Source organism: Sycon ciliatum, chromosome 13, assembly GCF_964019385.1.
Source record: "Sycon ciliatum chromosome 13, ocSycCili1.1, whole genome shotgun sequence".
Lineage (NCBI taxonomy): Eukaryota > Metazoa > Porifera > Calcarea > Leucosolenida > Sycettidae > Sycon > Sycon ciliatum.
In genome coordinates, this window is record NC_088655.1 from 6,377,942 (window position 1) to 6,395,445 (window position 17,504).

The 17,504-nt window shown below is 52.6% G+C and overlaps 2 protein-coding genes across 2 annotated transcripts; both read left to right on the forward strand.

Moving 5' to 3' along the window:
* The first annotated feature begins 2,234 nt into the window (after positions 1-2,234).
* LOC135829108 (uncharacterized) lies at positions 2,235-3,425 on the forward strand. The gene has a single exon (XM_065341514.1). The coding sequence runs from the start codon at positions 2,235-2,237 to the stop codon at positions 3,423-3,425; it is 1,191 nt and encodes a 396-aa protein (XP_065197586.1).
* A 9,929-nt stretch (positions 3,426-13,354) lies between these two features.
* Positions 13,355-14,545, forward strand: LOC135829109 (uncharacterized). Its single transcript, XM_065341515.1, has one exon. It carries the CDS (start codon positions 13,355-13,357, stop codon positions 14,543-14,545), a length of 1,191 nt encoding a protein of 396 aa, XP_065197587.1.
* The last annotated feature ends 2,959 nt before the right edge of the window (positions 14,546-17,504 follow it).

The window sequence follows — 17,504 nt, forward strand, 5'->3', positions numbered from 1 at the left end:
CAATGGTTTAATTGAGCGATTCCATCGGCATGTCAAGTCATCACTCCGGACTCTCTCTCTGACTCAACTCACTGGCTAGAAGCGCTACCGCTTATTCTGCTCAGCATCCGGACATCGACAAAGCCTGATAGCAACTGTTCAACGTCAGAACTGGTCTACGGTACAACGCTGCGCCTTCCTGGTGAATTCTTCCCATCTAGTTCCCTGACTCCTGCCAGCGACCGCAGTGATTACGCATCTCATCTGTCTACCTTCCTGCGGCAGATCCGTCCTCTTCCCGTCCGTACTAGCATGAATCCTGTCTATCTGCCCCGCGATTTGGACACAGCCGCTGAAGTGTATTTGCGCCGTGACGCAGTTCGGCTACCACTCCAACCGCCGTATGATGGTCCTTTCCCCGTGGTCAAGCGCACTCCCAAGTACTTCACTCAGCGTATCAATGGTATGGACCAGACTGTCTCTGTTGATCGTGTTAAGCCTGCGCATTTGCTTGATTGACTTGCTGCGCTGGGCATCATCCGCTTTCCGCTACTAGTTTTTCATACTGTACTTCTTTCCTGTATTTTTTGATTTCTTATCATTCCCTTGATTGTTCCCGCACTCGTTCTCTGGGTGGGAATACTGTGGCAGTACGACTCTAGACTCGAACCTTGGGCATATAATTTAATACTTATCATGAAATCGCATCAGCAACTTTAATTTCCCTTTTCTATATTCGTCATGCATGTTTCTTATTCCTCATGCTTGTACATTTGGTTTGTGTCCTATCCTGTATCATGTTATCCTTTCACCCATTCACGACATAGTCCTTCCCCTGCCTGTCGCCATGTATAGACGGTACGTGACCTCACACTACCCCCGTGCTACGCACGATTCCATGCTCTGCTGGGCATGGCCTCCCTGACTCTTCACTATGATTATCTACACTCATCTGTCTGTAAAATAAACCACTTCCTTATGTCAGTGCATGGCACAACATGGTGTCAGAAGTTAGTCAACCAGGTCTACACTTCGAGTAGAAATGGCCAAGCTCGCGCCGCCTGCAGACTTTGATTTCTCCATTCCAGATGCCTTGCCGGCTTTGAAACGCAGGTTTGTGGGATATTGCCTCGCCTCAGAGCTCAACGCGAAAGACGAGAAAGCACAAATCTCTACGTTGCTTTACTGGCTGGCCCCAGAGGCCGAAACTGTCCTCGATCAACTGGTATTTGACGCCTTTGGAGACGAGGACAAGCATGACAAGGTCATGACGAAGCTGGACGCTTACTTTACGCCAGCACTGAACGTGTTTCACCAGAGGACCATTTTCCAACAGTGCGTCTATCTTCCAGGAGAGTCCGTGAAAGAATTTGTTCGGAAACTTCACGCCGTAGCGAAATTCTGTGACTTCGGTGACCAGAAGGACAACAGAATTCGAGATCGCCTCGTGGCTCACCTTCTGGATCGTCAAGTCGCCAAGGAGCTGCAGCAGATTGAGCCCACAAAACTCACCCTCACGGATGCAGTTCTCAGGGCCAGGCAGGCCAAGAAAATCTCCGGAGACGTTGCAGCACAAGCCACCAGGCCGCAAGTCAATGCTGCATCCCACTTTGGAGGAAAGCAGCAAGATGCAAGGAGTCGTCTCCAGCGCAGTGACATTCCATCGATGCCTGCCTTAACGCCGTCCATGCAGAGGAAGAGCGGCACTACATCTTCAACAAGTCCGTGGTGTGGCCACGCTGGTTCGCACAAGAGCAACCGTTCTGCGTGTCCTGCATCTGGCCGCAAGTGTAATTCATGCGGAAAGAAGGGCCACTTCGCCGCCGTCTGTCTTTCCACTCCAGCAACCACGCGTGGTGCCAGAGCTGTCGGAAATGAATCCTTGCATCCCCGTCGCCACTCATGGGTGTTGTGGTAGAGCTGTCATCCAACACCAGTCCTTCCCAGTCAACTGACCTGGTCAGTAAGTCGGCCTGTTTGCTCGACAAATTTGATATTCAAGATCGACACAGGTGCTGATGTATCGTGTATCATGCACTCCACTAACAGAATCTCGAACAATGCCCTGTACTCACACCATCCAGTACCAAACTCCTTGGTCCATCTGGTGCACCTCTATCCATCAAGGGTCAGTTCACTGCAGACACCATGCACAAGAGTGAACAGTTCTCTGTGGAGATCGGAAGGAACAGCACTACGAGGTCGGCCTGCTCTGGAAGTCGGCGGAGCGTCCAGCCGACAACTATGCGCAGACCATGGCAACGGCGTTGCGACTTATGGCAAGGCTCGACCGCAACGGCCGGCGGGCGCTGTATGACGACGTCCTTCTGTGCGAGTACGGTGAGCTAGGCGCGATCGAGCTTGAGCCGGACCCGTCGACGGCGGGATACTACATGCCGCATCATGCAGTATTCAAGGCCGAATCCACGACGACGAAGACGCGCGTCGTTTTCAATGCGTCCGCGTCACAGGCCGGCTGCGAGTCGTTGAACGCTCTGCTGGACCCGGGCCCGTCGTTACTACCGAGCTTGGCAGGCTTGCTGATTCCGTTCCGGGAACAGCCGGTCGCCGTGCAAACCGACATCAGGAAGGCCTTCGATATGATCGGTATGAAGGAGGCCGACCGGCGCTATCTCCGATTTCTGTGGAGCGATGCGTCAGGCAAGATGCAGGTCTGGCGACTGGCGAGGGTGCCGTTCGGGGTGAATTGTTCACCGTTGCTGCTCACAGCAGTGCTGCGGACGCACCTGGAGTTCACGCTGGAGCATGCCACGCCGACCGAGGCAGACGTCTTTGGCCGGTTGCGCGACAGTCTGTACGTCGATGACTGCATCGCCAGCGTGCAAACGAATGACGCGGCACGCCAGTTCAAGAAGATCGGCACCGCGTGCCTGGAGACAGCGGGCATGGATCTGCGGAAGTGGAAGTGCAATGTTTCGCTTGCAGATGACGAGGTGCAGTCGAGCGGCAAGGTGCTCGGTCTCTGCTGGAATGGCGAAGAGGATTCGCTTCGCATTCCGGTGCCTCCAGACTGTGACGATCCGACGACAAAGCGCCAGCTGCTGCACTGCGTAGCCAGCCTGTACGACCCTCTCGGGTTCGCGTCGCCGTACGTCCTGCAGGGAGAGCTGTTCCTCAAGGAGCTATGGCAGGAGGCTGTCGCGTGGGATGACCAGGTGGCTGCAAGCATGCAGGTGTTGATCTGGCGATGGTGGGGAGAGAGGACAGCTCTGCAGCACCAGCCACTGCCGCGCTACCTCAGCTGCAGCACCGAAGCAGTGATACATCTGTTTGTCGACGCCTCTGAGAGCGGGTTCGGCTGCTGTATCTACGCCATGTGGCCCAGAGTCAGCGAGCTGATCTTCAGCAAAGCCAAGGTTGCTCCGATGAAGCAGCAGACCTTGGCACTGATGGAGCTGCAGGCAGCATTTGTCGGCAGTCGCTAGCTGCAGTTCGTCGCAGGAGAAGTGCGCCTGCCTATCAAGGAGACGCACGCTTGGTTGGATTCGATGACGATGCTACAGTGGACCGCCGGCCAACCCCATCGCTGGCTAACGTACGTCGCCAACCGGGTCAGCGAAATCCAGGACGTATCCAACGGCCTCGGAATGGAGTGGCATCACTGTCCAGGCAGCGACAACCCGGCCGACCTGGCAAGTCGTGGTGCGACACTGAAGGAGCTGCATCAATCGAGCTGGCAGCATGGTCCCGCCTGGCCAATATGACCAACAGTAGAGTGCACCGAAGAAGAGTCGCTACCAGTGAAGGTGAATGTCGTCACCGCCAGCTTGGAGCCCGAGCAGCAATTATCAACAGAACAATAACTAATTTCCTCGAGTCGAGCAACGTCTTCTCCACAAGACAGTTTGGATTTCGCCATGGCCATCGTGTAGCCGACCTCCTTTCCAGCCTCCACCATCGGTGGCTGCATACAGCCAGGGAGAAAGACGCAGCACGCATACTCGCCATTGACAAAGCCGGCGCGTTTGATCGCGTATCACACCCCGGTGTGCTACACAAGTCCAACGTTTACAGCCTACGTGGGCAACTGCACCAGTGGCTCAGCAGCTACCTCAGTGAATGCTACCATCAAATGGTCATTTGTGGCCAGACATCCTCAAGGCTCCCAATTCAGGCTGGAGTCCCCCAGGGCAGTATTCTTGGTCCGAATCTCTTCCTCATATACGTGAACGACTGCAAGGACCACCTACCAGCCGGTGCTGACCTAGCCTCATTCGCAGACGACACTACACTGCATGCCAACATTACCCCCACCATCCAACAAGATACCACCCAAGTTTTCCAGCTAGCAGTCAACACCATCTCCCTCTGGGGTCAAGAATGGAAGATAGATATTTGAACAAGCCAAATCCCAAGCACTGACTGTCAGCGTCCACCGCACCCAATGGAACATGCCACAGATTGATTTCAACGGATCTAACCTGAGGGAACAAGTGGAGCTCAAAATCTTGGGCGTCAGTTTTGATGGTCAGCTTACCTTCCGGCGCCACCTTTGTACCGTAGCCCTCCCGGCAACACAGCGACTCGGCGTTTTGTGTTAGGCTTTCCACCTTTTAGAGGCGCCCGGTTGCATCCAAGCTTACAATGCTTTTGTGCGCCCAGTGATGGAGTACTGCCCCATCATCTGGATTTAAGAAGCCCGATCCCATCTTGCAAGACTCGACCGTGTGCAAGCCCACTATTCAATTTTTTGCCTTTGCCTGTGAGCTGTGTTCATTGTAAATAAAATAAAAAATTGTCACACTCGCTGACTGTATAAGGTCTGGTTACGTTGGCGGACAGTTGGTCATAACTCGGAACATTTTGTCCTACGCTATTTTCACAATGAATTATGATCAGCAATGTAGTGACAAAACCGGGTCAAAGCAGAATAGCTAAAAACAACGATGATTAATACGTGACCAATATACATCATGCATATACATACGTCATTGTTCGTGCTCTCATTTGCTTGTGCCGCTATAATACCTTGTTGATGCGGAAGGAGACAATGTACGGGAGAAGGTGTGTCACAACATGAAGAGAAGGCACGGAAGTTTACTCGCAAAAAAAGTATTTACCTGCGTAATTCTTCTTTCTGCTCATAAAAACGAGCATGCATCATGGATAATCTGACTTACATTATTCTTTCGTTCCAACGAATGTCCGGAAGTGAGAAGACATTCTACTACGGAAACATGACCTTTCCGTGCTGCATCATGTAATGGTGTGTTACCACCCTGGAAGTAGCAGCAAAATTAAAGACAAGACATGTACACACATACCCACAGCCACACACATGTTGATGCACACGCACACATGCATGCACAACTCTTGGTGCGTCTAGGTGGCTATGATGTCGAGACCCTAGGTCGGCGGAGCTCCCTAAACCTCACCACCACTGCCACGATTCAGGTTGTGCGTGCTTCCCCTAGCTGCATCTCATGTTTGGCATTAAGTGGTCTTTGTAAAAAAAAAAAAAAAAAAAAAAAAACACAAAACACTCATGCATGCATGCACACACACACACACACACACACACACACACACACACACACACACACACACACACACACACACACACACACACACACACACACACACACACACACACACACACACACACACACACACACACACACACACACACACACACACACACACACACACACACACACACACACACACACACACACACACACACACACACACACACACACACACACACACACACACACACACACACACACACACACACACACACACACACACACACACACACACACACACACACACACACACACACACACACACACACACACACACACACACACACACACACACACACACACACACACACACACACACACACACACACACACACACACACACACACACACACACACACACACACACACACACACACACACACACACACACACACACACACACACACACACACACACACACACACACACACACACACACACACACACACACACACACACACACACACACATCCAAAAACACACACATAAACACACACACACAAACACACACACACATACACACATACACACACATTAACTACAACACGCAGCAACTTGCGGTACGGGGAGTGCTGGCCATCGGAGGGAGAGGCTACGGAGAGAAATGCGTAGACACGGCCGAAGCAGAATGTTGGTGGAGCCAAGTATGTACGAGAGAGGATTCAGGGTCAGCCGGGTTGACACTGCCAGAACAGAAAGTTGGCGGAGCCAAGCTTCTACAAGAGTCTGCGGCCGAGGGACGGCCCTGAGTAGCTGGAAATAAGCGCGGGCAACACCCCATCAACCCTTTCACTGCTGGCCTAGTTTCATCAGGTTATTTCCTTTAACATGCCTAAATATGCATGGAGGAAAAATCTTTGGCCAGCATTTTAAGGTTATGCTAACTCTCTAGTCTCAAAAGTCCATTTATTGCAGGGCATCATTTTTAGGCAAACTCCGAAGATTATGCCAGCATGATCTGCCAAGGGCTACCTGTGGCTCTTTAAACAAGGGTTAACATCCCATTGCACACACAATATAGAAGACAAGGTTTAGGCTAGACTGGAATTCATGTGGGGAAATGCCATCCCACGCCATCCCTGCGGCAGGAGCACGAGCAGGAGCAAGAGCAGGATCTGGAGAGTGTTGCAGCAGCTTCTCCGACTCCCCAGATCCCGGACCGGAGCAGGAATGACGATTTGCGCCAGTTTGTGCGGCAGGAAGTACATTCCGCCGTCACCGTTGCCTTGTCGGAGGCGATCGCTCCAATGCTGGTCACCATCACTGCCCCTGGATCCGCTGGAACTCAGCCTTCGGCGGAGTCTTCCAACGCTGGTAATCTCTCCGTTCCCCAGACTATACGAGAGAAAATATTGAAGGGTGACTTTGTAGATTTCACCCAGCTGCCGCCCGATACTATCGCCACCTCGTATTCTGCCCCACGCCAGCTTCAGCTGCAGTTCAGCAGTGGCGGCCAGCCTCTGGAGGTGGTGGAAGGTGGAGCTGCCCAGCCCGTTCGTCGACGCGTCCACGACTTGCCGACATGGCTGGAGGCATGGACTCTCTTCATGAACGTTCTGTGTTCTGCTAACCCGTCCCGCCTACAGGAGATGCTCTCATACCAAGCCACCATTGTTGCAGCCAACAGGCAATACTATCCGGAGGCTTGGCTATCGTACGACACCCAGTTTTGCTCTGCCATTTCTGCTCAGCCAGGCAAGCGCTTTGACGTCATCGACATCAATCTGTGGCAAATGTCCGTGACTAGCCGATCAAGGCCCACATGTGAGTCCTGCCGCCTCGTCCATCCCGGAGGCGGCCAGTGTCCCTTTCGTCCGCAACGTAACAACCAGCAAGCCTTCAATGGAGTCCGTACGGTGTCTAATGGCCAACCGATCTGCCGGAACTTCAACGCTGGGCGTTGCAGTCTCAGCACGTGCAAGTACGCCCATGTCTGCAACCGCTGCGGGTCCAAGGACCACAACGGGTCTAAGTGCGGTAGGCGCCAGTAACTCTGCTGCTTTGGCTGCAGCTCCCGCGATTGTACATATTTCTCCCTGCCCTTCACGTTCTACTGATTTCACAAGCGCATGTCCTGCTGTCCACAGACCCCTCTCTGTTTCTCGCTTCGAATCACTGCTCCGTAACCACCCTGACAGTTCATTGGCTTCGTATGTTATTAACGGCCTCCGCTGCGGCTTTGACATTGGCTTTACCGGCAACTGCATAACTAACCAGCACTCGTCCAACCTCTCATCAGCATTCCAGCACTCTGCATTTGTGTCTGCACAGCTCACCGCTTCCTGCAACGCCGGCTACACGGCTGGCCCATTTGACTCGCCCCCATTCCCATTTATGTACTGCTCTGGCATTGGCGCCGTTCCGAAAAAGAATGGCAAGCTACGCTTGATACACCACCTGTCCAGCCCTGCCGGCTCCAGCGTTAACGACGGGATCCCTGCCGAGCCTTTCTCTTTGCAGTACATCAGCATTGATGAAGCCATTAACATCATTATGTCCTCCCCGTCTCCTACCTATCTCTCTAAACTCCACGTGAAGAGCGCTTTCCATCAAATACCTGTCCGCCCACAGGATTGGCATCTCCTCGGCATCCTTTGGCAGGGGAAGTACTATTACGACCGTGTCTTGCCATTTGGGCTCCGCTCTAGCCCGGCGGTTTTTGATGCCGTGGCAGCCACCATCGAATGGATAATGCACCACGAATTCTCCATCCCTAATTTGCTGCATTTCCTGGACGACTACTTGTGCGTGAGCGTGGGCCAGGCAGTGGCAAATCGGCAGCTGGCCATTCTTCTCCGTGCATTCTCATACCTCGGAGTCCCGCTCGCGCCTGCGAAGGTGGAAGGCCCGTCTCGTACCCTAACATTCCTGGGCATTATCCTGGATTGTGAGAAGATGGAAGCCCGGCTCCCTGACGACAAATTGGCTGACATCAAGCGCCTGTTGACTGCAGCGAGCATCAACCCCACCATGTCTCAGCGCGAACTCGAATCTCTTCTGGGGAAACTCTCCTTCGCTGCAAGAGTCATCGTACCCGGCCGGACATTTATGCGGCGCCTGTGGTCTATTTGCAGTCGCTACCAGCAGCCTCACTACCGCATCAGTTTGACTACCGAGTGCCAGGAAGATATCCAATGGTGGCTCCGGCTCCTGGAACAATGGAACGGAAAATCATTCTTCCTGTTCCCAGATTGGACACCATCTCCAGACTTGGAGCTGTTCACTGATGCCAGTGGCACCCTGGGCTGAGGCGCATTCAACAGCGGCCGCTGGCTTCAAGGGACCTGGTCGCCTGAGCAACTCGCTCACAGCATTGAGTGGAAGGAGCTCTAAGCGTTGGTCACAGCGTGCAGCACGTGGGGCAAGGAATGGCGCCAGCTTCGTATCACAATGCACTGTGACAACAAGGCCGTGGTAGATTGCATCCGCTCCGGCACATCCAAGTCACCGCCAGTGATGACCCTGATCAAGGAGCTGTTCTTTGTGTGCGCCCGCTTCAATTTCACCGTCACTGCTACTCACATTGCTGGCCAGTCTAACTGCATTGCCGATTCGCTGTCTCGTTTCCGCATGGAGGAATTCCAGCGTCTCGCCCCAGCTGCTCAAGCACAACCAGACCGAGCAGTGCTGCCATTCCAGTCGATGTCGATGCCTTGACATACAGGTACCGATTGCCATTGCTAAATTGCCGTATTGAGAACCTGCGTTGGATTTCATCCATCTCGTGCTTTAATCACTTGTTCTTAGCTCTCGTGCATTGGTGGTGAACGCTTGCTGGGGTGCCGTGTGCTGGTTTTCTGGGAACAGCTTCCTTCAACTGGTTGCTTTGCTGCTACTATCTCTGCTTAAAATTGCATACTATTGGTCGGCTGTTTGCGACGCCAATCAGTAGTCATTGCACCCGGTCGCGGGTACTATTGCCGCTCAAGCATGAGCGATTGCTTTGGCCGTTTGCAACGCCAATTGCTTCACCCTGGTTGGCTGTTTGCAACGTCGATCAGGGAACTTTGCACCCGGTCGCGGGTACTGCTGCGCCTCAGTCGTGAGCGATCACTTTGGCTGTTTGCAACGCCAATCGCTTCACCAGTTGATCGAAACCAGCACACTGGTGTACCCCAATCATCCTCGTGCGGTGTTGTGAGAATACGTGGGTATGCATGCAGCTTTGCTCTGTGACTTTCCATTGCACGTAGTCACTTGGCTCTCCCATTTCCTATACACTGCTCTGATGCATTCGGGTGCAAGCGCTAAATGTTGGGTTAGCTTTTGGGCTAACCCTAGTTAGCGATAAGACCGATGCGCTGCTCTCTATCGCATGCTAGCTGCGACTGAGCTGGCTTTACACGTGCACGCAACTGCTGCGCATGCGCGCCCAGATCGCCTTGGGTAGCTCTTGCTGCGCTGACTTTGGCTTGCGCTTTCCTTTGCAGTGTCACTGAGCAGCAACCGGAATTTGTTTGCCACCCACCCTCCAATTCCCACATTATATAGGTGGGAACAGCTTCCTTCAACTGGTTGCTTTGCTGCTACTATCTCTGCTTAAAATTGCATACTATTGGTCGGCTGTTTGCGACGCCAATCAGTAGTCATTGCACCCGGTCGCGGGTACTATTGCCGCTCAAGCATGAGCGATTGCTTTGGCCGTTTGCAACGCCAATTGCTTCACCCTGGTTGGCTGTTTGCAACGTCGATCAGGGAACTTTGCACCCGGTCGCGGGTACTGCTGCGCCTCAGTCGTGAGCGATCACTTTGGCTGTTTGCAACGCCAATCGCTTCACCAGTTGATCGAAACCAGCACACTGGTGTACCCCAATCATCCTCGTGCGGTGTTGTGAGAATACGTGGGTATGCATGCAGCTTTGCTCTGTGACTTTCCATTGCATGTAGCTCTCCCATTTCCTATACACTGCTCTGATGCATCCGGGTGCAAGCGCTAATAATAATTTTCACCTTTCTGTAGCGCATCCTATCGATCACAGCTTTTCTGCTCTGCAGCATTGTTCTTCGAGATTCTGAGCTTTCTGTTTGTCTTTTTCTTTATCATCATCCTGAATGGCACAAGTGAAGTAGGCATTCCCGCTTGCATGGCGATAGTGCGTATAATAATAATAAATAATGATAATAATAATCCACAGTCTCCGTCATCCTGGTGTTCGTGCTACCCGTTTTTGCTCGCTTTGTTTGGCCATCTATGCAGAAGGATGTTGCCACTTGGACCAAGGCCTGCGACTCGTGCCAGCGAACTAAGGTCCAGCGTCATACCCACTCTGCTATTGGTAGCTTTCCTGTGCCGGCTCAGCGTTTTGATTCCATCCACATCGATGTCGTTGGTCCTCTTCCTTCATGCAACGGAAATCGTTATCTCTTGACGTGCATTGATCGATTCACCCGGTGGCCTGAGGCGTTTCCAATCCCCGATGCCACTGCATCCACTGTTGCGTCTGCCTTAGCTTCAGGCTGGATTGCCCGGTTTGGTGTACCTTGTTCTCTTGTCACAGATCGTGGTGCTCATTTTCAGTCGGCCCTCTGGAACAGTTTGATGAAGCTACTGGGATACCAGCGTAAGCGCAATACCGCCTACCATCCCCAGTGCAATGGTTTAATTGAGCGATTCCATCGGCATGTCAAGTCATCACTCCGGACTCTCTCTCTGACTCAACTCACTGGCTAGAAGCGCTACCGCTTATTCTGCTCAGCATCCGGACATCGACAAAGCCTGATAGCAACTGTTCAACGTCAGAACTGGTCTACGGTACAACGCTGCGCCTTCCTGGTGAATTCTTCCCATCTAGTTCCCTGACTCCTGCCAGCGACCGCAGTGATTACGCATCTCATCTGTCTACCTTCCTGCGGCAGATCCGTCCTCTTCCCGTCCGTACTAGCATGAATCCTGTCTATCTGCCCCGCGATTTGGACACAGCCGCTGAAGTGTATTTGCGCCGTGACACAGTTCGGCTACCACTCCAACCGCCGTATGATGGTCCTTTCCCCGTGGTCAAGCGCACTCCCAAGTACTTCACTCAGCGTATCAATGGTATGGACCAGACTGTCTCTGTTGATCGTGTTAAGCCTGCGCATTTGCTTGATTGACTTGCTGCGCTGGGCATCATCCGCTTTCCGCTACTAGTTTTTCATACTGTACTTCTTTCCTGTATTTTTTGATTTCTTATCATTCCCTTGATTGTTCCCGCACTCGTTCTCTGGGTGGGAATACTGTGGCAGTACGACTCTAGACTCGAACCTTGGGCATATAATTTAATACTTATCATGAAATCGCATCAGCAACTTTAATTTCCCTTTTCTATATTCGTCATGCATGTTTCTTATTCCTCATGCTTGTACATTTGGTTTGTGTCCTATCCTGTATCATGTTATCCTTTCACCCATTCACGACATAGTCCTTCCCCTGCCTGTCGCCATGTATAGACGGTACGTGACCTCACACTACCCCCGTGCTACGCACGATTCCATGCTCTGCTGGGCATGGCCTCCCTGACTCTTCACTATGATTATCTACACTCATCTGTCTGTAAAATAAACCACTTCCTTATGTCAGTGCATGGCACAACATGGTGTCAGAAGTTAGTCAACCAGGTCTACACTTCGAGTAGAAATGGCCAAGCTCGCGCCGCCTGCAGACTTTGATTTCTCCATTCCAGATGCCTTGCCGGCTTTGAAACGCAGGTTTGTGGGATATTGCCTCGCCTCAGAGCTCAACGCGAAAGACGAGAAAGCACAAATCTCTACGTTGCTTTACTGGCTGGCCCCAGAGGCCGAAACTGTCCTCGATCAACTGGTATTTGACGCCTTTGGAGACGAGGACAAGCATGACAAGGTCATGACGAAGCTGGACGCTTACTTTACGCCAGCACTGAACGTGTTTCACCAGAGGACCATTTTCCAACAGTGCGTCTATCTTCCAGGAGAGTCCGTGAAAGAATTTGTTCGGAAACTTCACGCCGTAGCGAAATTCTGTGACTTCGGTGACCAGAAGGACAACAGAATTCGAGATCGCCTCGTGGCTCACCTTCTGGATCGTCAAGTCGCCAAGGAGCTGCAGCAGATTGAGCCCACAAAACTCACCCTCACGGATGCAGTTCTCAGGGCCAGGCAGGCCAAGAAAATCTCCGGAGACGTTGCAGCACAAGCCACCAGGCCGCAAGTCAATGCTGCATCCCACTTTGGAGGAAAGCAGCAAGATGCAAGGAGTCGTCTCCAGCGCAGTGACATTCCATCGAAGCCTGCCTTAACGCCGTCCATGCAGAGGAAGAGCGGCACTACATCTTCAACAAGTCCGTGGTGTGGCCACGCTGGTTCGCACAAGAGCAACCGTTCTGCGTGTCCTGCATCTGGTCGCAAGTGTAATTCATGCGGAAAGAAGGGCCACTTCGCCGCCGTCTGTCTTTCCACTCCAGCAACCACGCGTGGTGCCAGAGCTGTCGGAAATGAATCCTTGCATCCCCGTCGCCACTCATGGGTGTTGTGGTAGAGCTGTCATCCAACACCAGTCCTTCCCAGTCAACTGACCTGGTCAGTAAGTCGGCCTGTTTGCTCGACAAATTTGATATTCAAGATCGACACAGGTGCTGATGTAACGTGTATCATGCACTCCACTAACAGAATCTCGAACAATGCCCTGTACTCACACCATCCAGTACCAAACTCCTTGGTCCATCTGGTGCACCTCTATCCATCAAGGGTCAGTTCACTGCAGACACCATGCACAAGAGTGAACAGTTCTCTGTGGAGATCGGAAGGAACAGCACTACGAGGTCGGCCTGCTCTGGAAGTCGGCGGAGCGTCCAGCCGACAACTATGCGCAGACCATGGCAACGGCGTTGCGACTTATGGCAAGGCTCGACCGCAACGGCCGGCGGGCGCTGTATGACGACGTCCTTCTGTGCGAGTACGGTGAGCTAGGCGCGATCGAGCTTGAGCCGGACCCGTCGACGGCGGGATACTACATGCCGCATCATGCAGTATTCAAGGCCGAATCCACGACGACGAAGACGCGCGTCGTTTTCAATGCGTCCGCGTCACAGGCCGGCTGCGAGTCGTTGAACGCTCTGCTGGACCCGGGCCCGTCGTTACTACCGAGCTTGGCAGGCTTGCTGATTCCGTTCCGGGAACAGCCGGTCGCCGTGCAAACCGACATCAGGAAGGCCTTCGATATGATCGGTATGAAGGAGGCCGACCGGCGCTATCTCCGATTTCTGTGGAGCGATGCGTCAGGCAAGATGCAGGTCTGGCGACTGGCGAGGGTGCCGTTCGGGGTGAATTGTTCACCGTTGCTGCTCACAGCAGTGCTGCGGACGCACCTGGAGTTCACGCTGGAGCATGCCACGCCGACCGAGGCAGACGTCTTTGGCCGGTTGCGCGACAGTCTGTACGTCGATGACTGCATCGCCAGCGTGCAAACGAATGACGCGGCACGCCAGTTCAAGAAGATCGGCACCGCGTGCCTGGAGACAGCGGGCATGGATCTGCGGAAGTGGAAGTGCAATGTTTCGCTTGCAGATGACGAGGTGCAGTCGAGCGGCAAGGTGCTCGGTCTCTGCTGGAATGGCGAAGAGGATTCGCTTCGCATTCCGGTGCCTCCAGACTGTGACGATCCGACGACAAAGCGCCAGCTGCTGCACTGCGTAGCCAGCCTGTACGACCCTCTCGGGTTCGCGTCGCCGTACGTCCTGCAGGGAGAGCTGTTCCTCAAGGAGCTATGGCAGGAGGCTGTCGCGTGGGATGACCAGGTGGCTGCAAGCATGCAGGTGTTGATCTGGCGATGGTGGGGAGAGAGGACAGCTCTGCAGCACCAGCCACTGCCGCGCTACCTCAGCTGCAGCACCGAAGCAGTGATACATCTGTTTGTCGACGCCTCTGAGAGCGGGTTCGGCTGCTGTATCTACACCATGTGGCCCAGAGTCAGCGAGCTGATCTTCAGCAAAGCCAAGGTTGCTCCGATGAAGCAGCAGACCTTGGCACTGATGGAGCTGCAGGCAGCATTTGTCGGCAGTCGCTAGCTGCAGTTCGTCGCAGGAGAAGTGCGCCTGCCTATCAAGGAGACGCACGCTTGGTTGGATTCGATGACGATGCTACAGTGGACCGCCGGCCAACCCCATCGCTGGCTAACGTACGTCGCCAACCGGGTCAGCGAAATCCAGGACGTATCCAACGGCCTCGGAATGGAGTGGCATCACTGTCCAGGCAGCGACAACCCGGCCGACCTGGCAAGTCGTGGTGCGACACTGAAGGAGCTGCATCAATCGAGCTGGCAGCATGGTCCCGCCTGGCCAATATGACCAACAGTAGAGTGCACCGAAGAAGAGTCGCTACCAGTGAAGGTGAATGTCGTCACCGCCAGCTTGGAGCCCGAGCAGCAATTATCAACAGAACAATAACTAATTTCCTCGAGTCGAGCAACGTCTTCTCCACAAGACAGTTTGGATTTCGCCATGGCCATCGTGTAGCCGACCTCCTTTCCAGCCTCCACCATCGGTGGCTGCATACAGCCAGGGAGAAAGACGCAGCACGCATACTCGCCATTGACAAAGCCGGCGCGTTTGATCGCGTATCACACCCCGGTGTGCTACACAAGTCCAACGTTTACAGCCTACGTGGGCAACTGCACCAGTGGCTCAGCAGCTACCTCAGTGAATGCTACCATCAAATGGTCATTTGTGGCCAGACATCCTCAAGGCTCCCAATTCAGGCTGGAGTCCCCCAGGGCAGTATTCTTGGTCCGAATCTCTTCCTCATATACGTGAACGACTGCAAGGACCACCTACCAGCCGGTGCTGACCTAGCCTCATTCGCAGACGACACTACACTGCATGCCAACATTACCCCCACCATCCAACAAGATACCACCCAAGTTTTCCAGCTAGCAGTCAACACCATCTCCCTCTGGGGTCAAGAATGGAAGATAGATATTTGAACAAGCCAAATCCCAAGCACTGACTGTCAGCGTCCACCGCACCCAATGGAACATGCCACAGATTGATTTCAACGGATCTAACCTGAGGGAACAAGTGGAGCTCAAAATCTTGGGCGTCAGTTTTGATGGTCAGCTTACCTTCCGGCGCCACCTTTGTACCGTAGCCCTCCCGGCAACACAGCGACTCGGCGTTTTGTGTTAGGCTTTCCACCTTTTAGAGGCGCCCGGTTGCATCCAAGCTTACAATGCTTTTGTGCGCCCAGTGATGGAGTACTGCCCCATCATCTGGATTTAAGAAGCCCGATCCCATCTTGCAAGACTCGACCGTGTGCAAGCCCACTATTCAATTTTTTGCCTTTGCCTGTGAGCTGTGTTCATTGTAAATAAAATAAAAAATTGTCACACTCGCTGACTGTATAAGGTCTGGTTACGTTGGCGGACAGTTGGTCATAACTCGGAACATTTTGTCCTACGCTATTTTCACAATGAATTATGATCAGCAATGTAGTGACAAAACCGGGTCAAAGCAGAATAGCTAAAAACAACGATGATTAATACGTGACCAATATACATCATGCATATACATACGTCATTGTTCGTGCTCTCATTTGCTTGTGCCGCTATAATACCTTGTTGATGCGGAAGGAGACAATGTACGGGAGAAGGTGTGTCACAACATGAAGAGAAGGCACGGAAGTTTACTCGCAAAAAAAGTATTTACCTGCGTAATTCTTCTTTCTGCTCATAAAAACGAGCATGCATCATGGATAATCTGACTTACATTATTCTTTCGTTCCAACGAATGTCCGGAAGTGAGAAGACATTCTACTACGGAAACATGACCTTTCCGTGCTGCATCATGTAATGGTGTGTTACCACCCTGGAAGTAGCAGCAAAATTAAAGACAAGACATGTACACACATACCCACAGCCACACACATGTTGATGCACACGCACACATGCATGCACAACTCTTGGTGCGTCTAGGTGGCTATGATGTCGAGACCCTAGGTCGGCGGAGCTCCCTAAACCTCACCACCACTGCCACGATTCAGGTTGTGCGTGCTTCCCCTAGCTGCATCTCATGTTTGGCATTAAGTGGTCTTTGTAAAAAAAAAAAAAAAAAAAAAAAAACACAAAACACTCATGCATGCATGCACACACACACACACACACACACACACACACACACCACACACACACACACACACACACACACACACACACACACACACACACACACACACACACACACACACACACACACACACACACACACACACACACACACACACACACACACACACACACACACACACACACACATCCAAAAACACACACATAAACACACACACACAAACACACACACACACATACACACATACACACACATTAACTACAACACGCAGCAACTTGCGGTACGGGGAGTGCTGGCCATCGGAGGGAGAGGCTACGGAGAGAAATGCGTAGACACGGCCGAAGCAGAATGTTGGTGGAGCCAAGTATGTACGAGAGAGGATTCAGGGTCAGCCGGGTTGACACTGCCAGAACAGAAAGTTGGCGGAGCCAAGCTTCTACAAGAGTCTGCGGCCGAGGGACGGCCCTGAGTAGCTGGAAATAAGCGCGGGCAACACCCCATCAACCCTTTCACTGCTGGCCTAGTTTCATCAGGTTATTTCCTTTAACATGCCTAAATATGCATGGAGGAAAAATCTTTGGCCAGCATTTTAAGGTTATGCTAACTCTCTAGTCTCAAAAGTCCATTTATTGCAGGGCATCATTTTTAGGCAAACTCCGAAGATTATGCCAGCATGATCTGCCAAGGGCTACCTGTGGCTCTTTAAACAAGGGTTAACATCCCATTGCACACACAATATAGAAGACAAGGTTTAGGCTAGACTGGAATTCATGTGGGGAAATGCCATCCCACGCCATCCCTGCGGCAGGAGCACGAGCAGGAGCAAGAGCAGGATCTGGAGAGTGTTGCAGCAGCTTCTCCGACTCCCCAGATCCCGGACCGGAGCAGGAATGACGATTTGCGCCAG